This window comes from Balaenoptera acutorostrata, chromosome 2, assembly GCF_949987535.1.
Source record: "Balaenoptera acutorostrata chromosome 2, mBalAcu1.1, whole genome shotgun sequence".
Taxonomy (NCBI): domain Eukaryota; kingdom Metazoa; phylum Chordata; class Mammalia; order Artiodactyla; family Balaenopteridae; genus Balaenoptera; species Balaenoptera acutorostrata.
In genome coordinates this window covers 168,427,812-168,450,741 of record NC_080065.1, presented here as the reverse complement: position 1 = coordinate 168,450,741, position 22,930 = coordinate 168,427,812, and the positions used below count along the sequence as shown (strand labels likewise).

The window sequence follows — 22,930 nt, the reverse complement described above, 5'->3', positions numbered from 1 at the left end:
ATATACTTCTTATGAAGCTACCTGCTGAAACCCAGAGTTTTATTTTACATCTTTAAAATACAGCTTAGATTACCAGTGTTTCTTTTTTTTTAAATTACTTACTTACTTACTTAATTAATTTTTGGCTGCGTTGGGTCTTCATTGCTGCACACAGGCTTTTCTCTAGTTACGGTGAGTGGGGGCTACTCTTTATTGTGGTGCACGGGCTTCTCGTTGCGGGGGCTTCTCTTGTTGTGGAGCATGGGCTCTAGGCGCAAGGGCTTCAGTAGTTGTGGCACTTGGGCTCAGTAGTTGTGGCGCACGGGCTTAGTTGCTCCGCAGCATGTGGGCTTTTCCCAGACCAGGGCTCGAACCCTTGTCCCCTGCATTGGCAGGCAGATTCTTAACCACTGCGCCACCAGGGAAGTCCCACCAGTGTTTCTAAATGGGCTCATTTTAGCATTTTGGATGGAACCCTCTTTCATTGTGCAGGACTGTCTTGAGCATATTTAAATGATTAGCAACCTTGATCCCTTCCCTTAAATGCCACTAGCACCTCCCTTAGTCATTGTGAGAAACAAAAAGGCTCTCACACATCTCCAAACATAACCTGGGGAAGGGGGAGGATACCATACACTCATGAGAACAACAAGTCTAGGTGATTGATATCTTTCAGGTCTGCATTTCTAGGATTCCATCATTTTGTTATTTCTTAATATCTCATGAACTTGCCTAGACTCACTGAATATTTTGTTTTATACTTAAAAAGTAATACATGGGCTTCCAGCTTCTGACAATAGAAGAATAGCTCCTATCAGACCAATTCATCTGTGGATGAGAACCAAACTCTGGACAAAATATGAGAAACAACCACCTGAAGGCATTGAAGAGAAACCAAAAGCAGACAAATACTGGACAACTGTCTACATTTGGCTGAAGAGACTGTCACAGGGTAAATATTCTAGTTTTTACAGCTTTTGCCTAAGGGCAAGCCACAGTCAGTGCCAACAGAATGGTTAAAACTTGATTAGAAACCTGTAGTCTTACTATCATGAAGAATCACAAGGTAGAGTTTGGGGCAACCTTAGCATATGGAAAGTGGAGGGGCCTTAAAAAGGAGAGAGCCAGAGATGGGGAGCCCTGTATTCTGTGCATAAACTCTGCCCAAATCTCTGGCTGACCTCTGAACCACACCATGCACAGGACAGACTCAGAGTAACCCAAGAAAGAACTGAAGAGAGATTTTTGCTGCTGCCTATTACTGAGATGACAGAGTTTGAAATTTGAGCACTGCTAAATTAACTACCTGCTTAAAAAAAAAATCAGTACTTCTTAAAGAAACATAACAAAATCCAGAGTCTACATTATAAACTATACAATGTCCAGGATAAGGTAGACATATGAAGAAATGGGAAAATGTGACCAATATTCAAGAGAAAGGCAATCAGCAGAGACCAAACCCAAGATGACTCAGATGCTGGAATTAGTGGGCAGATTTTATTTTATTTTTATTTTTTAAAATTTTTATTGGAGTGTAGTTGATTTACAATGTTTTGTTAGTTTCCGTTGTACAGCAAAGTGAATCAGTTATACATATATACACTCTTTTTTAGATTCTTTTCCTATATAGGCCATTACAGAGTATTGGTAGAGTTCCCTGTGCTATACAGTAGGTCCTTATTAGTTACCTATTTTGTATATAGTAGTGTGTATATGTCAAGCCCAATCTTCAAATTTATCCCTCCCCCACCCCTTGCCCCCTGGTAACCATAAGTTTTTTTCTACGTCTGTAACTCTATTTCTGTTTTGTAGATAAGTTCACTTTGTACCCTTTTTTTAGACTCCACATATAAGCAATATCATATGATATTTGTCTTTCTCTGCAGCCAGCAGATTTTAAAACCACTGTTATAACTATGTGCAGGGATTTAAAGGAAAATACGCGTGCAATAAATAAGTCAATAGGAAATCCAAGCAGAGAACTAGAGACTATGAAAAAGTAATAGAAATTTTGTAACTGAAGAATAAAATATCTGAAACATAAAAAGAATCACTGAATAGGCTTAACCTTTGGAAGCGAACATAAGTAAACTTGTAGGTATAGCAACAGAAAATGTCCTAACTGAAGAATAGGGATAAAAAGCTTCAGTTACCAGTAAAACAATGTTACAGGTCTAAGATACATGTAGTTGGAATTCAAGAAGAAGAGGAGAGAGAGAGAATGGGACAGAAAATATATTGAAAGGAAATAATGGCCAAAATTTTCCCAAATTTGTTTAAAAAAACAAAAACATATATTTACAGATTGACTACACTCACTGAACCTCAAGCAGAATAAATACAAAGGAAACCACAGCTAGGCACATCATTGACCAATGCTGTGCAATAGCAATATAATGTGAACCATGAATGCAAGCCACATATGTAATTTAAAACTTTTTGGGGAGCAGATCCAGATGGCAGAGGAGTAGGATGTGGACCTCACCTTCTCCGCACAGATATATCAAAAATACATCTGCATGTGGAACGACTCTCACAGAACATCTACTGAATGCAGGCAGAAGACCTCAGACCTCCAAAAGGGCAAGAAAATCTCCACATAACTGGATAGGACAAAAGAAAAAAAAAAAAAAGAGAGAAGCAAATTGGTACAGGACCTGCACCACTGGGAGAGAGCTGTAAAAGAGGAACGGTTTCCACAAATGGAGAAGTCCCCTCACTGGTGGGGAGGTCAGCCAGGACACAGGGGGAGCTTTGGAGCCTCAGAGGAGAGCACAGCAGCAGGTTTGCAGAGGGCAAAGCAGAGAGATAGACCTACACAGACAATTGGTGTTGACAAGCACTCCCCAGCCTGAGAAGCTCGTCTGTTGTGGGGGGCAGGGGCTGTGTGCTGACACTCGGGCTTTGGAGGTCAGACCCTGGGGAGAAGACTAGGGTTTGCTGAGCAAAGATAGCCTGAGGGGGCTAGGGTGTGGTGCGCCACAACCAAGGGAGTCCGGGAAGAAGCCTGGGCCCACCAGAGAGGCAAGACACCATTGTTGGGGGGCATATGAGGAGAGGGGGAGGCCCACCATAGGAGCTTCTTTCTCCTAGTGCTCTCAGGCAGCAGGGCACCGCCTACACAAGCTACAGGGACAGGCACAAGCCACTGCTGCCATCTCAGACTCCAGAGGTGGGCATGGACCACTGCCACCACCAAGGGTCCTATGAGCAGGTGCAGGTCACTGTCCCTACCTTCCTGGGAGTATGTGCAGCCCACCAACACCAGGGGTCCTGTGACCTGGTGCCAACCACTGCCCCCACCTCCCCAGGGGTGCATGCAACCTCCTGCAGCTGCCAAGAGTCCCACAGCCAAGTGCCATCCACTGCCCCTGCCTCCCCAGGAGTATGTGCAGCCAGCTGCCTCTGCTGAGGGACCCGCGACCAGGAGCCAACCGCTGCCCCTGCCTTCCTGGGATCGTGTGTGCAGGCCATGCACCTGCACACCCCCTATCAAGGGGATAATGGCCAGCACATGCTGAGGAAAGAGATGGCAAGCATCCAAACCAAAAACAGCCCTCACACTGAAAAAATATTAAACCCACACAAGCTATGCAGGGAAGTTTCCACATATAAATAGCCCTGCAAGACTACAGTAGATATTTGTTTCTCCTAAACTCACAGAGTAAGAGAAATATAAGCAAAAGGAAGAAGCAGAGGAACCACTCTCAGTTAAAGACCAAGAGAATTCCCCTGAAGGAACAAACCATGAAACAGACCTCTTCAGTCTAACAACGAGTTCAAAAAGGAGGCAATGAAAATACTCAAGTAATTAAGAAAGGCTATTGACAGAAATGCAGATTACTGTGAAAAGGAACTAGAAACTATAAAGAGGAGCCAAGAAAAATCAGAAAATTCATTTGCTGAGATGAAAGCTGAGCTCAAGGCAAAGAAGAAGAATGATTAATGCAGAAGAAAGAATAAGTGACCTGGAAGATAGAATAATGGAAATTATCCAATCAAACAGCAGACAAAAGCCAAATGAAAAAAAATGAAAACAATATGAGACATATGGGATAATATAAAGTAGGCCAATCTACGCATAGTAGGGATTCCAGAAGGAGAAGAAAGAGAAAAGGGGATTGAAAATGTATTTGAAGCTATTATGGCTGAAAACCTCCCAAACATAAAGAAGGAAACAGATATCCAGATCCAGGAAGCACAGAGTGTCCCAAATAAGATGAACCCAAACAGACCTACACCAAGACATATTATAATAAAATTGGCAAAAGTTAAAGAAAGGATTCTAAAGGCAGGAAGAGGAAAAACAAAGAGTTAATTACAAGGGAACCCCCATAAGGCTATCAGCTGATTTCTCTACAGAAGCAATGCAGGCCAGCAGGAAGTGACAAAATGTATTCAGAGGCTTGAAAGAGAAAAATTTCCAGCCTAGAATACTCTGCCCAGCAAGATTATCATTTAGAATAGGAGGAGAAATAAAGAAGTTCTCAGACAAGCAAAAACTAAAAGAATACAGCAATACTAAACCTATCCTAAAAGAAATACTGAAAGGTCATCTCTAGAAAAGAAGCAAGAAGATATAAGAAGGAGGAAATCGCAATTGGAAAGTAAGTCACTTAAATTAGCTAGTATACAGATCAAAAAGAAAAAAAAAGCTATTTGTGAAAGCAATGATTAAACACAAGGAACAGCAAAAGGATAAACATGAAGATGTAAAAAGGGACATCAAAATCATAAAACGTGGGGAAGGAGAGTAAGAAAATGCAAATTCTTTTCTTTCTTTTTCTTTTTTTGAATATGTTTGAGACTGTATGACTATCAGTCTATAGCAAGCAGATATAGGAAGGGGTTAACATACTTGAAAAATGGGACAACCCACAAATCAAAAACATACAATAGACTCACAAAAACTGAAAAGAAGAGAACACAAACATAAAATAAAAGGAAATCATCAAATCACAAAAAGAAAAACAGGAACAAAGAAGAAACAAAGGATCTACTGGAAAACAAGGTTTGAAATGGCAATAAATACATATGTGTCAATAATTACCTTAAATGTCAATGGACTGAATACTCCAATCAAAAGACACAAAGTGTTAGACTGAATAAAAAACACCAAGAGCCTACATTATGCTGCCTACAGGAGACCCACTTTAGGGCAAAAGACACACATAGTTTTTTTTTTTTAATTTGGTTGTTCTGGGTCTTAGTTTCGGCAGGTGAGCTCTTTAGTTGCAGCAGGTGGGCTCCTTGGTTGTGGCTCGAGGGCTCCTTAGTTGCGGCTCACTGGCTGCTTAGTTGTGACACATAGGCTCCTTAGCTGCAGCACACGGGCTCCTTAGTTGTGGCATGCAAACTCTTAGTTGCGGCATGCATGTGGGATCTAGTTCCCTGACCAGGGATTGAACCCAGTCCCCCTGCATTGGGAGTGTGGAGTCTTAACCACTGCGCCACCAGGGAAGTCCCAGGACACACGTAGATTGAAAGTGAAGGGGTGGAAAAAGATATTTCAGGCAAACAGAAATGACAAGAAAGCAGGAGTTGCAATACTCATATCAGACAAAGTAGACTTTAAAGTAAAGACTATAAAGAAAGATAAAGAAGGACACTATATAATGATAAAAGGATCAATACAAGTAGAGGATATTACCTCATCAACTTATATGCACTTAATATAGCAGCAACCAAATACATAAAACAAATACCTACAGGCATAAAGGGAGAAATCAGTGGGAATACAATAATAGTACGAGACTTTAACACCCCACTCACATCAATGGACAGATCTTCCAGACAGAGAATCAGTAAGGCAACAGAGATCCTAAATGATACAATAGAACAGTTAGACTTAATTGATATTTTCAGGACGTTACATCCAAAACAAAACAAAACAAAACGGAGTACACATTCTTTTCAAGCGCACACAGAACATTCTCTACGATTGACCACATACTAGGGCACAAAACTAACCTCAGCAAATTTAAGAGTATAGAAATTATTTCAAGCATCTTCTCTGATCACAATGGCATGAAACTAGAAATCAACCACAAGAAAAGAAATGAGAAAAAAACGACTACATAGAGACTAAACAACATGCTACTAAAAATCCAGTGGGTCAACTAGGAAATCAAAAAGAAAATTTAAAAAAATACCTTGAGACAAATGCAAATGAAAACACAACCATACAAAACCTATGGAATGCAGCAAAAGCAGTTCTTAGCTGGAAATTCACAGTGATACAGGCCATCATCAAAAAAACAAGAAAAATCTCTAGTAAACAACCAAACCTACCACCTAAAAGAAATAGAAAAAGAAGAACAAACAAAACCTAAAGTCAGCAGAAGGAAGGAATAGTAAAGATCAGGGAGGAAATAAATAAAATAGAGATTTTTTTAAAAGTAGAAAAAAATCAATAAAACCAAGAGCTGGTTCTTTGAAAGGGTAAACAAAATTGAAAAACCTCTGGACAGGCTCACCAAGAAGAAAAGAGAGAGAACCCAAATAAACAAAATAAGAAATGAAAAAAGAGAAATCTCAACTGATACTGCAGAAATATAAAAAACCATAAGAGAATACTATGAACAATTATATGCCAACAAATTTGACAACCTAGAAGAAATGGACAACTTTCTACAAACATACAGCCCACTGAAATTGAATCGAGAAGAAATAGATGATTTGAACAGACCAATCACTAGACGTGAAATAGAATCTGTAATTTAAAAAACTCCCTACACACAGAAGTCCAGGACCAGATGGCTTCACAGGCGAATTCTACCAAACATACAAAGAAGAACTTAAACTGATTCTTCTCAAACTCTTCCAAAAGATTGAAGAGGAGGGAATACTCCCAAAGACATTCTATGAAGCCATCATCACCCTGATACCAAAACCAGACAAAGACACCACCAAAAAAGAAAATTACAGGGCAATATCTCTGATGAATATAGATGCAAAAAACTCAACAAAATATTAGCAAACCAAATCCAACAACACATAAAAAAGATCATACACCACGACCAAGTGGGATTCATCCCAGCTTTACAAGGATGGTTCTACATTCGCAAATCAATCAATGTAATACACCACATTAACAAAAGAAAAGTAAAAACCCACATGACCATCTCAATAGATGCAGAAAAAGCGTTTGACAAAATTCAACATCCATTCATGATAAAAACTCTTACAAAAGTGGGAATAGAGGGAACATATTGAACTTAAAGCCATTTATGACAAACCCACAGCCAATATAATACTCAATGGTGAAGAGCTAAAAACCTTCCCGCTAAAATCTGGAACAAGACAAGGATACCCACTCTCACCACTTCTATTCAACATAGTATTGGAAGTCCTAGCCACAGCAATCGGACAAGAAAAAGAAATAAAAGATATCCAAATTGGAAGGGAAAAGGTAAAATTGTCATATGAAGATGACATGATACTATATATAGAAAACCCTAAGGACCCAACACAGAAACTACTAGATCTAATAAATGAATTCACCAAAGTAGCAGAATACAAGATTAACATTCAAAAATCAGTTGCATTGCATTCTTTTTTCTTTTTCTTTTTTGGCTGTGTCGGGTCTTCATTGTGGCATGTGGGATCTTTTGTTGTGGTGTGTGGGCTCTTCATTGCGGCGCATGGGCTTCTTGCTAGTTGTGGCATGCAGGTTTTCTCTCTCTGGTTGTGGCATGTGGCCTCCAGGGCACATGGGCTCTGTAGTTGTGGTGTGTGGACTCCAGAGTGTGTGGGCTCTGTAGTTTGGGACACACAGGCTCTCTAGTTGAGGAGCAGGCTCAGTAGTTGTGGTGTGTGGGCTTAGTTGCCCCGCAGCATGTGGGATCTTAGTTCCCTGACCATGGATCGAACCTGCGTCCCCTGCATTGGAAGGCAGATTCTTTACCACTGGACCACCAGGGAAGTCCCTTGGTTGCATTTCTGTACACTAAAAATGAAATATCAGAAAGGGAATGTAAAAAAAAAAAACTTTTAAAGTAGCACCCCCTAAAAATAAAATACCTGGGAATAAACCTGACCAAGGAGGTGAAATACTTGTATGCTAAAAACAATAAGACATTAATAAAGGAAATTAAAGAGGATTCAAAGAAATGGAAAGATATCCCATGCTCTTGGATCGGAAGAATTAATATTGTTAAAATGGCATACTACCAAAAGCAATCTACAGATTTAATGCAATCCCTATCAAAATACCCATGACATTTTTCACAGAACTAGAACAAATAATCCAAAACTTTATATGGAACCATAAAACCCAGAATTGCCAAAGCAATCCTGAGGGGAAAAAAAGCAGGAGACATAACTCTCCCAGACTTCAGACAATACTACAGAGCTACAGTAATCAAAACTGTGGTATTGGTACAAAAACAGACATATGGATCAATGGAACAGAATAGAGAACCTAGAAATAAACTCACACAGTCAATTAATCTTCAACAAAGCAAGAATACAAAATGGGAAAAAAGACGGTCTCTTCAGCAAGTGGTGCTGGGAAAGTTAGACAGCTGCATGTAAATCAATGAAGTTAGAACACACTCTCACACCATGCACAAAAATAAACTTAAAATGGCTTAAAGACATAAACATAAGATGTGACACCATAAAACTCCTAGGAGAAAGCATAGGCAAAACATTCTCTGACATAAATTGTACCAGTGTTTTCTTAGGTCAGTCTCCCAAGGCAATAGAAATAAAAACAAAAATAAACAAACAACCCAATTGAAAAATGAGCAGAAGACCTTAATAGACATTTCTCCAAAGGAGACATACAGATGGCCAGTAGGCACATGAAAAGATGCTCAACGTCACTAGTTATTAGAGAAATGCAAATCAAAACTACAATGAGGTACCACCTCACACCGGTCAGAATGGCCAACATTAAAAAGTCTACAAATAACAAATGCTGGAGAGGGTGTGGAGAAAAAGGAACCCTCCTACACTGCTGGTGGGGATGTCAGTTGGTGCAGCCACTGTGAAAAACAGTGTGGAGGTTCCTCAGAAAACTAAAAATAGAATTACCATATGATCCAGCAGTCCCACTCCTGGGCATATACCCAGACAAAACTATAATTCAAAAAGATACATGCACCCCTATGTTCATAGCAGCACTCTTCACAATAGCCTAAACATGGAAACATGTCAATTGACGGATGAATGGATAAAGGAGATGTGGTATGTATATACAATGGAATACTACTCAGCCTTAAAAAAGAATGAAATAATGCCATTTGCAGCAACATGGGTGCAACTAGAGATTATCGTACTAAGTGAAGTAAGTCAGAAAGAGAAAGACAAATATCACATGATATCACTTACATGTGGAATCTAAAATATGGCACAAATGAACCTATCTACAAAACAAACAGATTCACAGACATAGAGAACAGACTTGTCGTTGCCAAGGGGGAGGAGGGTATGGGAGGGAAGGACTGAGAGTTTGGGATTAGCAGATGTAAACTATTATATATAGGATGGAGAAACAACAAGGTCCTACTGTATAGTGCAGGGAACTATACTGAATATCCTGTGATATTCCACAGTGGAAAAGAATATAAAAAAAGGATGTCTATATGTGTATAATATAATAAAGAATGTCTATATGTGTATAATATAATAAAGAATGTCTATATGTGTATAACTGAGTCACTTTGCTGTACAGCACAGAGTGGCACAACACTGTAAATCAACTATACTTCAATTAAAACATTTTTTAAAAACTTTCTAGTAGTCACATTAAAAAATAAACAGAAGCAGATAAATTAACTTTAATATTTTACTTAACCCAGTATACCCAAAATATTATTATTTCAACATGTAATGAGTACAAAATTATTACTGAAATATCATATGTATATATATGTACTTGTGTATATATAAATATTTTCTAGTAAATATTCTGGTGTTTCTTTTATATATAACAGCACATCACAATTCAGACTAGCCACATTTTAAGCACTTAATATCCATATGTGGCTAGTGCCTATGATATTAGGCAGAGAAGTCATAGACAAATCACTGAAAACCGAAGATTTTAAAGCAGACAGAAAAAAAAAATCACATTACATACGGAGAATCAATATTTGAATGTCCATTGGCTCCTCATGAGAAACAACAGTGGCCAGAAAACAATAATGACCTTTTATATGCTGAAAGAAAAAAACTGTCAACCCAGAATTCTATAACCAATGAAAATATTCTTCAAGAATGAAGATGAAATAAAGGCATTTTCAGGTAAAAGAAAACAAAGCTGATTCATTGTCAGCAGGCCTGCACTACAAGATATTCTAAAAGAAGTTCTTCAAGTTAAAAGGAAATAATACTAGATGTAATCTTAAGAAGAAAATGAAGAGTATTAGAAATAGATAAATATAAACATATATATATTTATATTTGTCTGGATAAATATAAATATATTTATATTATAGAAATGTATAACTAATTTTTCTTCTCAGTTTTTTTAAGATGATATGATTGTTTAAAGCAAAAGTATAATACTGTGTTATGGAGTTTATCATGTAAGTGCATATAACTACCGTGGATATAGAATTCATTTATGTCTGGATTGGAAAATCTCTATCTTTATCTTTGGAAAAGCTCTATCTTTGTCTCCAGGGATGCCTGGATGGCTGTTTTTGATTCCTGGCCAAGATAAGGGAAGTGGATGTGGTCTTTAAATGCCACTGACCACCCCCGGGGTCATCTTCTTCACTGCTGGTTTGCAGCTGGCCTATATGGTTTGACAATCCTTGCTTGATACACACAAGGCCCCTGCCGAGTGTTTCTCCTTTGAGCTCCCCCAAACCAAAATTTCTTATATAGCTCCAGAGACACAGCATAGTCTGTGCTTGCAGATAAGGGGAGATTGCACATGGAATATCTCTGACTTCCATAAAGACTTTCTTGCACAGTCTTTATTTTGCTGCATTGTACCCTTTGCCTTCCATGAGTAGTCTCAGAGCTGTCTGATGAGTCCTGAACTGAGAAAATCTTTGTAATAACTGTAGCATGAAGAAGAACCATATATTTGCAAGGTTCTTGCATTCTATAAGAAATCATATATTAGCTCTAAATACACTATAAAGAACTAAGAATGTATATTATAATTCTCAGCAACCACTAAAGATGCAAAGAGGTATAGCTAAAGGTGAACATGTAAATTAAAGTGGAATCTAAAAAAATTTCAAAACAAACATACACCCTGTAAAAAAATGTAAGCCTAATTGAACGGTATAAAATAATAAGTGAAAGGTTGCCTTTCTGTCCCTTTCTAAAACATCAAAGAATAATCTGGGTGGACAGCTTGTTGTATTCTTCCAGATATTTTTGTATGCACATATGCATATATAGATAAAGAATGTTTCAACACATATAGACTGGCAGCTTGCTTTTTCATATGAATCAGTAATATATCACTGTCAAATTCCAAGGTCAGGCATACAAATCTACCTCATTCTATTTAATGGCTATATAACATTTCATGGACTAGATGCAGTATAAATTGCTTATCTGTTCCCTTATTGATAGATAACGTAGGTTGTCTTCAAATTTTCACCATTGTATTAGTTTCCCATTGTTGCTGTAACAAATTACCACAAACTCTATGGCTTAAAACAACATAAATTTATTCTCCTACAGTTGTGGAGGTCAGAAGTGTGAAATCAGTTTCACTGGCTTAAGGTCCAGTTCTCAGCAGGGCTGGTTCTTTCTGGAGGCTCTGGGGTGAAAATCTGTTTCCTGGCCTTGTTTTCACCTTCTGGTGGCCCCCTATGTTCCTTGGTTTATGGCCCTTTCAACCATCTTCAAAGCATATCACTTCAGTCTCTGCTTCCATCATCATATAGCCTTCTCTTCTTCTGACTCTGATTCCTTTTGTGTTCTTCTTATAAGGACCGTTATAGATCCTCCTGGATAATAATCCAGAATAATCGCCCCCTCTCAAAACCCTTCAGCAGATCCTCAGAGTCCCTTTGTCATATGTATAATGTTTACAGGTTTATTATTCAGCCTGCCATAACCGTTAACTTAAAAGTAATGTTTTAGTTAACATCCTTGAACAAATATCCCTATACAGTTGTGTGATTATTCCTTGTAGTAGAATCCTAGAAGTATTTAGAAATGCAAGGTCAAAGTAATATACCTTTTACATTTTGATAGATTCTCAACAAAATACCCACTAAGCATGGTACTGTTACTCCCTTAGACTCTTTCATACAAGAATTGGTGGCTGTCCAACCTCTGCTTTCTTACATTTTGGGGTTTAACTGGGATTCTCTTGGAAGAACGTACCTTCTCAGCAGTTCCCTTTTGCACCTCTATAGTCTTGCAGGTACTTTGGTTCTTTTAGTTTTCATAGTCAATGGAAACCCATCTGACTATATCTTAGAGATCTGTCTATCTGAATTCAGTTAGGAACTCCATCACTCTAACAGTATTACCTTGGGAAGATTTTGTAACCTTTCTGAACTGTTTATCTGCAAAATGGTTTAATTATAGTATCTTCCTAATAGAATGTCTGTGAAACTTAAATGGGTTACTGTATACAAAGTTTCTATCATAGTCCCTAACATGTAAGTATTCAATAAACATTAACTAATATTATTTTTATTATTTGCTTTATGTCTCAGAAATTCCTTTTTATTTCTGTTCTACTAATGATATTTTCCCTAGTTTTCCAGCACTGCTCTAAATGTTCTCTGATTTTTTTCCTTTCATTTAATTTGGATTTTGAGTGGGAGGGAGGTAAATGGATGTGTTCAGTTACTCTGACAGATCCCAGGGTGGGATATAAATTCCCTCTTGGCAGGAAATTTGTCCTTTTTTCCATATCACAGCACATGCCATGTGTCTTTGCTCCAAGTGGGTACTCAATAAATATTTGTTAAATCGTTGATAGGTGGTTCCAAAAATAACATAAATAGTTGCTTTGAAATATTTAGAATCCTGAGACATTTTCAGAATGGTTGCTACACATCCCAGTGTCACCTTCTTACCAAGTCTTCCAGAGGAGAAGATGTTCCTGGGTAAACAAGAATGGGTTTGCCATTACAGGAGTCAGTGACGTTTAGGGATATAGCTGTGCTCTTCAGCCGGAACGAGTGGTTGCACCTGGACTCTGCCCAGAGAACCTTGTACCGGGAGGTGATGCTGGAGAACTACAGCACCCTGGTCTCGCTGGGTAAGGAGCCTTGCCTGTCATGGAGAGTCTGCCGTGGGAGCACTTTAGAGCTCCCTCTGGGGTTCAGAGTCTGCAGGTTTCTATCCTGTGTGCCCCTAGGAAAGGACAAATCTCTGTAGAATTGAAAGTGTACCTGTTTGTTGTGATGCCCTTCATGCTACTGTTCACCCTCTGCCTTCCTCCCACCCCACCTCCTGATCAGTTCCCTCCTACTCCAATGACTAGAGCTCAGTTTAGATTCTGAAAAACATATAGGACTCCCATCTTAGAGGGATTCATAGCCAGGGCCCTATTTTGTTTCCTCCATCCCCCTGAAGGCCTCAGTCCCCCTCAGGAGTGCTTATGCTGCCTTCTCTGCCCTGTAGGCTCCAGTTAGTGAGTTCTGGGGTTGCTTTTCATGCCATTTGTTCAAACTCCATTTCCTTACTCATGAGCAGGGATTCCATTTTCAATGCCAAAGTTGATCTGCCAGCTGCAACATGGAGAAGATCCCTGTATGGTGGAAAGAGAAATCCCTCAAGATACCTGCCTAGGTGAGTAAGTGACTGGGGGGTGGGCACGAGTGTCTTTATACATGAGCAGGTCATGAGGAGTGCTCTGAAAATTTTCCTGGAAATTCTGAGCCTTATTGAAATGCTCAGGACCCCTTGACAAGGCTCCTTGGTTGTAATGGTTTTCTTTGCATCAAGAAGGTCCTTGTCTTGACATCTTCCTTCTCATACCACTCCCTGCATTCTCTTTCCTTTTCCCTTTTTTTGCAGCCTCACTCACTTTCTTCTACCATCTTTGGCCTCTTGGTCTTCATGGTTTTCTTTCCATCTGCATTAACACATGTTCATGTCTGATAGATATTAAATACTTTACACCTTCTGCCATATTTTGAATTTTTTATAATTTTTTTCATTTCTTTTACCACCCACATATTTCAAAGTATTGTCAACATTCCCTTGTCTCTGATTTCTTAACATTTCCCTTTTATTTTCTTGGAGACTGGGTTATCATCTCCCACTATTATATTCAATCAGCTGTCATTAACATAACCACTGTAGCCTTTCTAGTCCAGGGGTCAGCAAACTTTTCCTATAAAGGGCCAGATAGTAAATATTTTGGCTTTGGGGGCCATAAGGTCTCTGTTGCAACCATTTAACTCTGTGGTTGTAGTGCAAAAGCAGCCAGAGACAGTACTTAGACGAATAGGTGTGGCTGTGTTCTAATAGGACTTTACAAAAACAGGTGGCAGCTGAATTTGGTCCAGAGATCCATAGTCTGCTGACCAGTCTTCTAGCCTAGTCTAATTTAGTTGGTCTTCATCATAAAACTGTAGGTTGTCAGGATTGGAGGATCACTTAAAGATGATCAAATTTATATACTTCTTTTTATATCTGAAGATACAGAGTATCAGAGATCTTAAAGTACTTTGGTCACAGAGCTAGAAAGCTGAAATCTGATGAAAGAAACCTAAATAGATCACCAATGTCATTTCTATTCACCATATGACATAGATTTGCCAATATTTTGCTTCCGTTTTTGTGGTTTAACCTTTAATCTGTGATTCTTTATGGTCTTATCAATGGCCACTTCCACTTCAGCTCAGTGTTCTGGCCATATCTGCGTACTCATTATCATTTGTGTGTTATTCCTTCAGCTTGAGTCACCTCTTCCATCTTATCCACTGGAAGACTACTTATCCTTCAAGATCCATCTGTCTACCTAAAATGACTCTCTTATCTGTAGGTTTTCCTTATCTTTCCTACTTCCCAGTCAGCATTAATTTTTCCATCATTTGTGTTCATATATCACTTTCTACATACTTTGAGCACATTCATTATGGTATCTATCATGATGAATTATAGTTGTTGTGTTTATATTTATTAGTATTAGTTATTTTTCTAATAAGGTTGTGCATATTTAAGGGAGAGGCCAGGTCTTTGAAGTTTGTACCTCTAGCATCTAATATATTGGCTTTAGTAATATTTTTAAAATTGTTCAAATTCAATTTTAATTGAATTGAGTTGCCTCTGTGATTAACTCAGTGCCAGTGAGGCTCAAAGTACTCAGTCCAGCCAGATCATTGCAGCTACATTATTTTTCAGATTCAATTCTGTCCTTCCTCTGATCCAAGCTGCTCAGTTTACCAAATATGACCACTTTTGTCTTATTATTATCTGTCTAAGAACTTATAACACCTTCTGTTATCTAGATTTTTCTAAATTCTTCTACTAGTTATTCAGTAACTCTATATTTGGCCTCACTGTGCTTAACCAAAATTTTAACTAATTCCAACCTGGATTTCCTTCTTTCGTCAATAAGCCTCCCCTAAATAGGTTTACTTTCCCCACAGATGACTTTGACAGGCCTTCTTTCTGACTCACAGGGTCCTCTTTTCTTTTTCTATTGAAATCCAACCCATCTCTATTGTCCATCTTCCTTCATACAACCATTCTTTACTAATATTGTTGATATTTGTATCCTCATTCTCTGAACCTCAAACCTGAATTATGCAGTTGAGGCTTCTCACATCATGGAGAAATGAGCTATTACTGTTTGGTCATTTATTATTTCATATTATCATTGCTGATTATTCAGTATTTGTTCAATATATGACTGATTGTGTCTCAGGAGTCCAGTAAGAGAAGAGAGAATCTCTTCATTTTCAAGGTCACCTGCCCTTCAGAATAACTTTTGCACCTCACTCCCTGTGCTCGTTCATTTTTATTTTTATCTAAGACATTCTAATTGTGTACTTGTCTTGTACACAATAAGGAATTAACAAATCATCATAAGACATATCCACTGCTCTCCTTGAACAAATACTTGAATTATTTTCACAGACTTTATATATATAAGTTAAGTAATTAAATATTTTGAAAATGTGTTTTGAAATTCTAAGAAAGAGGTGGATTATTTAGGCTTAAATAATTGAGTTTCTGTAAGTAAATGAGATTGGAGTAGTAGGGTAAGTTTCTAGATGGTCAGGGAAGGTCATATTGTGGGAAAGGATAAAAAGAGAAAGTACCTTGGTTGATCCTTGAAAATCCAAACTGTTAGGTTTCCCATGGATCATTAAGAAAAATCTATATTTGTATACAGATTTATAGCCTATATTTCTTGTTCCTATTTAATTTCAATAAAATATATTTTAATACTAAAGCTGGATGGATTTTATTAACATAAATAACCTATATTTTACTTAAGTTGTATACTTTATTTAAGTACATACATTTACCTAATTACAGTGATCTAATTTTAATCTATTTTCAATCATGGATTGATTAAAGTAGGTTAAGTGTTAACTCAGAGTTTCTTAGAATCAGCTCAAGCTAAATCTTTTCACTTAGAATCAGATCTGAGCTTGGGGCTTGGGCGTACTTCAGAACTTCACATCTCTTGTAGACTTTCATTAGTCTCAAAAGATTCCTACCTTTACTTATCTCAAGTGGCAGTGTCTTCACTGTCACTGTTAATTTGTCCACTATATTCTCCCACACTATTCCTTAACCTATTTACTTCTCCTTCCATTCCATTTTGTTTTTCTCCAGACTCAAGTTTATATTTGAGATCAGATGGTATCAAACCTCTTTTATATGTATCATTGCCAATTTTTTTGTCCCACTGATGCATGTTTATCTCTTCCAACAGAGGAGCCATTGATTCTTCTGATTTATTACAGGTTTCAAGACATGGCCTGAAATAGAAGCACTGCCTCCCGAAGAGGACATTTCTATAGAAGAAACATCTCAGGGAATAATAAAGAAAAAATCCATTAAGTTTGGTCACTTGGATGTCACGTTTGGAGAAGCTTTGGAATTTGAGGGCAGGAGACAGCAAGAGCAACAGAAGAAACCTCTCAGGCAAATGATGGCCTCACACAAAAAAACCATCAGTGAAGCTGGAAACCAGACAAGTCTTGAATTAGGGAAAGGCTTATTTATAAATACAGTTCTTGTTAGACAACAAAGTGCTCCTATAGAAAGGATACCCAATATATATTATACTTTTGGGGAAGATTTTAAACAGAATTTTGATCTAATGAGATGTTTCCAGATTTACCCAGGAGAAAAAGCTCATATTTACAATGAATGTGGAAAAAGCTTCAACCAGAGTCTACATCTTATTGAACACCAGAGAATTCATACTGGTGAGAAACCTTACAAATGTAATGAGTGTGGGAAAACCTTCAGCCACAGATCATCCCTTCTTGCCCATCAGAGAATTCATACTGGAGAGAAACCTTACAAATGTAATGAATGTGAGAAAGCATTTAGCAGTAGTTCAACCCTTATCAAACATCTGAGAGTGCATACTGGAGAGAAACCCTATCCATGCAAGGAATGTGGTAAAGCCTTTAGCCAGTGTTCAACCCTCACTGTACATCAGAGAATTCATACTGGAGAGAAACTCTATAAATGTGGAGAATGTGAGAAGGCCTTCAATTGTAGAGCAAAACTTCATAGACATCAAAGAATCCATACCGGTGAGAAACCCTATAAATGTAGTGAATGTGGGAAAAGTTACAGCCAGTTTACATCCCTGGCTGAACATCAGAGGCTTCATACTGGAGAACAACTGTGTAAATGCTTGGAATGTGGGAGAAACTTCACTCGCATCTCAACCCTTATTGAACATCAGCGGATTCATACTGGACAAAAACCATATCAATGTAATGAATGTGGGAAAGCCTTCAACCAGTATTCATCCTTTAATGAACATCAGAAAATTCATACTGGGGAAAAACTTTACACATGTGGAGAATGTGGGAAAGCCCTTGGTTGCAAATCTAACCTTTATAGGCATCAGAGAATTCATACTGGAGAGAAACCCTATCAGTGTAATCAGTGTGGAAAAGCTTTCAGCCAGTATTCATTCCTAACTGAACATGAGATAATCCATACTGGAGAGAAACTCTATAAATGTATGGAATGTGGGAAAGCCTACAGTTACAGATCAAACCTTTGTAGACACAAAAAAGTTCACAATAAAGAAAAACTCTATAAATGGAAGGAATATGGGATCAGAGAATTTCTTAGAGGAGATAAGCCTTGTGAGGTTTAATTCATCTCTCAAATACTTTAAGATTTCTCATTGGAGAATAATCAGGAGAATAATAAATAGGGCACAGACTTCTGATAGATCAAATCTTTTTTTATCTTCTTCTAGAGAAAATAGTTACCATTAAGTAATGGTAAAATTGATCAACGAATATTAAGAGCACTGACTTGTCAAATTTTATAAGAACCAGTAAATTCTAAGGTTTCTAAAAACATAAAAATTTTAAATTCATAGAAAAATGTAAAAGGCCTAAGTTCAAAAAAAATGAAAATAATGGAATATAAGTTTTATTTCCTTCATTAGACTTTATTCCCTTTCTAACAATAAGCTTCAGTATGAATTTTCTCTTAAAAGCAATCATTGAGTTATTAATAACGTGAATAAGTATGGAGCCTTATTTTCTAAAATGGCAGACAGGTGTAGGACATGCTTTCTTTCATAAAGAGAAGCTAAACATAGAAAGGAATTCTTTAGATTTTCACATGGAAATAATCAAGCTCACTTTTTATGAACTGCCTCACCAGCAATTTATACTTATACATATATACACATAAATGTGTATGTATGCATGTGTATATATACACACATACACAGAATTTTGGATTATATGTATATTTTTCCCAAAAGTCTTTGACGATTGAAAAATGTGGTTTTATTAATTTAGAATTTAGTTTTGAAAATTAAAATTTTGCCCAGTAACGTCTCTTCCTTTTCCTGTTATTTCTTAATTTGATATGATATGATTGCTGAATAGTCTTTAGAAGTTGGAGTAAACTGAAACAAGTGGAGAGACTGTCATGCAAATACTCTCTTGTAGGTTGCAGAAGGGATATATTTCCAGAATCTGATTATACACCTGGTAGCTCATTAGAGCCAGGAGAGATTTTAATTTAGTTTATTTATAGCCTTTCATTTTACTAATGAAGAAATTTAGCTTATTGAGTAGCGTTAAGAGTAGAATCTAGGTCTTCAGTTTTCTGTGGTAATTTTAGGTTCATTTCCAACCTCAAATCCCAAGAGTCCAAGTCCCAAAGCTATTTGTTTTGTAAACTGGTTAGGCACAATTGCATTAATTTAATCAGTTTTATTTTTGTTTGACAGGTTCCCCCTGACTTTAATCCTAATAATTGACTTACAATCATGTTTTTCCTTTTTGTTATATGTCCCTCATTATACCTGCTTTTTTAGTAACTGTACATAAATCCTGAAACCCAGCTGAGGTCCAGATAGTGAAACTGCATTTGGGGGTTTCACATACAAGATTGCCTTTTTGTTTATTTTTGTTACACATCTTTTAGGACTTCTTTTGTGTAAAGTGATACATGAATATTTTATTATTAAACATTCTAATCATCAGTTTAAACTGGTTTTCCAAACATTTTCCATGTTTTTTAGAAAGATTTCATTTTCCCCTGGGCCTACTTCCTCCAATTTTATATTTTACTTTCACAATTGGTATCATTCAAAAAATTGTTCTAGTAAAATTATCTAGAACTCTCTATCTGAGAAAGGTTTTAGAATTAAACTCAAGCATTCAGCATTTGACTTGTCTTAGCTCATTAGAAAGTGTTTTCTTGGGAATTCCCTGGTGGTCCAGTGGTTAGGAGTCAGTGCTTTCACTGCCATGGCCCTGGTTCCATCCCTGGTCAGGGAACTAAGATCCCGCAAGCTGCATGGCACGGCCAAAAAAAGTGTTTTCTTATATATTTAAGTGTATTTATAAGGAAAATGAAGATTTTAAACCCCAGTTTTTAACATCATACAGAGCCATTTGCAAGATATTCTAGATAAAAACATATTTGATTACCCAATAGCAGTGACCAAACTTAGTACGAAGATTTTGGTTTCTAAATGCCATTTCCCACTAAAAGGAACTTGGGCTTCTTGGAGAAATGGCTGATTCCATATTTGGAACATGGAAAATGTAAGGTATGCCTGGAATATTTTTTAATGAAACAAAGCACTGAGAGACTAATGGGATAATGTCAGAAAGACCTCAGGGACAATTTAAAGGAGCTCCCACAGGTCAAATTTAGGACAATTTAAACATCAAAAAGAATAATCACAGTAATTGGTTATAACATGCTAAGTAAAATAAAATGAGCCTGTAATGAAAAAATAGAGAAAAAAAAGAAAAGCTCTTTATGTACTTATTTGAAGAATGTCATCGTTCATTGTACATGGAGTAATAGATTTAGAAAAATCTTGCAACCCTTAATGTAATTAAATCAGGCATGTTCAATGGATGGGAAAACCCTCTTAGGTGAAAAAAAAAATTAACAAACATTATTTACATGATGTCAAAAGATCACGCATACCAATTGCAAAGGAAAGATATGCCTTTATAATGGAGACATCTGGCTGTCAAACTGAGTTTCTCTACTAGTGGGACAACCTGACATATGACTCATGACAAGATGCAGTATGAAGTACACATGATCATTGTGATGTATTCTTGCCAAAAAAATTTTGATGAAAATCTAACTAAATCTCTTATCTAGACTGATCTTCCTGTTTACAAGAAATACAAGGAATAGAGGAACAAGTTGAATTACATAGTAAGGAATTAAACCCAGAATTTGAGTTACTGTACATGACAGCTTGTCTGGGCTTTTCAAAAAGCCAATGTAATAAAACAAAAAATGGAGTCTTCTAGATTAAGACACTCGAGATATAACCAAATGCAAGGTGTGATTCTTATTTGGGATCTGATTCAGAAAAAACAACTGTAAGGACATTTGGGGGGACACTTGGGGAAATACGAGGATAGAATTGGTATTAGATAATGTGGTATGTTTAATTTTCCTAGATATGATGGGGGTATTGAGGTATAAAGGACAATATCCTTATTCTTAGGAGATGCATGCAAAAGTTCTCAAGTTTGTAGAGTCATGATGTTTGTAGCATATTTTCAAATAAATATGTCAAAAATTAGTCAAATGTTGTTGACTCTTCGTGGAGGATATAGTTATGTTCATTGGTCATTCTCTAAACTTTTCTCTATGTTAAAATTTTAATAAAAAATTGAGGCAAAATGTGATTGGAAAAGTGATGAATATGAAACTTCCAGTCAATATTCTTCCTTTGTACTTATAAATTTCCTGTTTGAGAGTTTATCCCATATGGATATAATCATTGGAAATAACTTTGGTTGGTTCTGGTTTCACCTTATGGAATAAGCACACACCACCTTATATCTCCCACTAAATCTGACTAAAAATCCTAGAGAATGCATGGAGCCGCTGCCTGAGGATCCTGAAAAGTAATGATAGCAGGCAGATTTGGGAAGGAAACCAGATTTTGAAATAAGACCAATCTGGCACTCCCAGACATTCCTGTGGTGAGGACACTGGTGTTTGAACAGTCATCTAAACCTCTGAGAGAGGAGAACCCTTATCTCTGGTCAAAGGAACTGTGGGCCAAAAGGTTGGAAGAATCCCCACTGCTTTTCTTCTCTCACTATCTTTTTGCTACTTGGACCTGGAGGTAGATATATCCGTTAGGTGTGTACCAGAGAGGAGAACCTAAAGCCTTGGTATTTTAACCAGAAGACCAGGAATAGAAGTGGCCCCTGGGAGCTGGAATGTGTCAGGGTGGTGATAGAAAAGAAAACTCAGGAAAGCCATCTCATAAAGTTGTGTATATAATCCCAGACTCACCCCTGATCTGGACCCAGAGTCTCATTCAAAACACACAGGATATAATGCAGAATTGCACAAAGTATAAAAATCAGGAAAATTTCAACAATTCATAAGGAAAAAGAAAACAGGCACTGCCCCAAGATGACACAAATGTTGGAATTATAAAGTAGGTGTTATAAAAATGTTTCCAAAAATGTGGCCATTCTTGAATGGAAACTTCAAAATTCTCAGCAGGAAAATAGATAATATATTAAAAGGAAACAAATGGAAATTTTAGAACTGAAAACTACAGTCACAAAATTTACCAAAAAAAAAAAAAAAATCATTGGAAGGACTTAGTAGCAGAATAGAGATGACAGGGAAAAGAGTCAGTAAACTGAAGATAGGTTGACATATATCCAGACTGAACTAGAAAGAGAAAAAAATACATGATCATATCAATTGATGCAGAAAAAAATTTTGACAAAATTATCCATTTATGACAAAAACTCAGAAAATTACAAATAAAAGAGAAATTAACCTAATAAAGGACATCTACCAAAAAACTCACAACTAACATCATGCTTAATGGTGATCAAGTGAATGATGTTAAGATCAGGAACAAGTCATGATGTCCACTCTGAACACTCCTAACTGACTTCATACTGAAAGTCCTTGTAATGCAATCAGGCAAAAAAAAGGGCATTCAGTTTATAAAGGAAGAAATTAAATGGCCTCTATTCAAAGATGACATGATTGTCCACTTAGAAAATCCCAAGGAATCAACAAAAAAAGCTCTTAGAACTAATGAGTTTAACAAGGTCACAAGATGCTAGATTAACATGTAAAAATTTTTGTATTTGTGTACTAGCAATGAACAATTAGAAAATGAATTTAAACAAGATACTGCATTTGCAGTAACTCTGAAAGGAAAAGAGTGGAAAGTAAAGAAATATTGTACATAGATAAAAATACTGCAAACTACAAAATGTTGATGAATGACAAAGATCTAAATAAATGGAAAGACATACCATGTTTACAAGTTGGAAGACAATATAGTTAGTATGGCAGTTTTCATCAATTTATT

The 22,930-nt window shown here is 37.1% G+C and overlaps 1 protein-coding gene across 4 annotated transcripts in view; it reads left to right on the top strand.

Annotated features, from left to right (window-relative positions):
- ZNF354C (zinc finger protein 354C) overlaps positions 1-21,195 on the top strand; it is a 30,459-nt gene extending 9,264 nt beyond the window's left edge. For all 4 annotated transcript variants that reach the window (XM_057541126.1, XM_057541123.1, XM_057541125.1 and 1 more), the window contains exons 3-5: positions 13,048-13,174; positions 13,612-13,707; positions 16,845-21,195. In XM_057541126.1, the coding sequence (XP_057397109.1) occupies positions 13,048-13,174; positions 13,612-13,707; positions 16,845-18,226 (1,605 nt within the window). In that variant the 3' untranslated portion in view covers positions 18,227-21,195. The remainder of the gene's footprint in view (positions 1-13,047; positions 13,175-13,611; positions 13,708-16,844) is intronic.
- Positions 21,196-22,930: the final 1,735 nt, after the last annotated feature.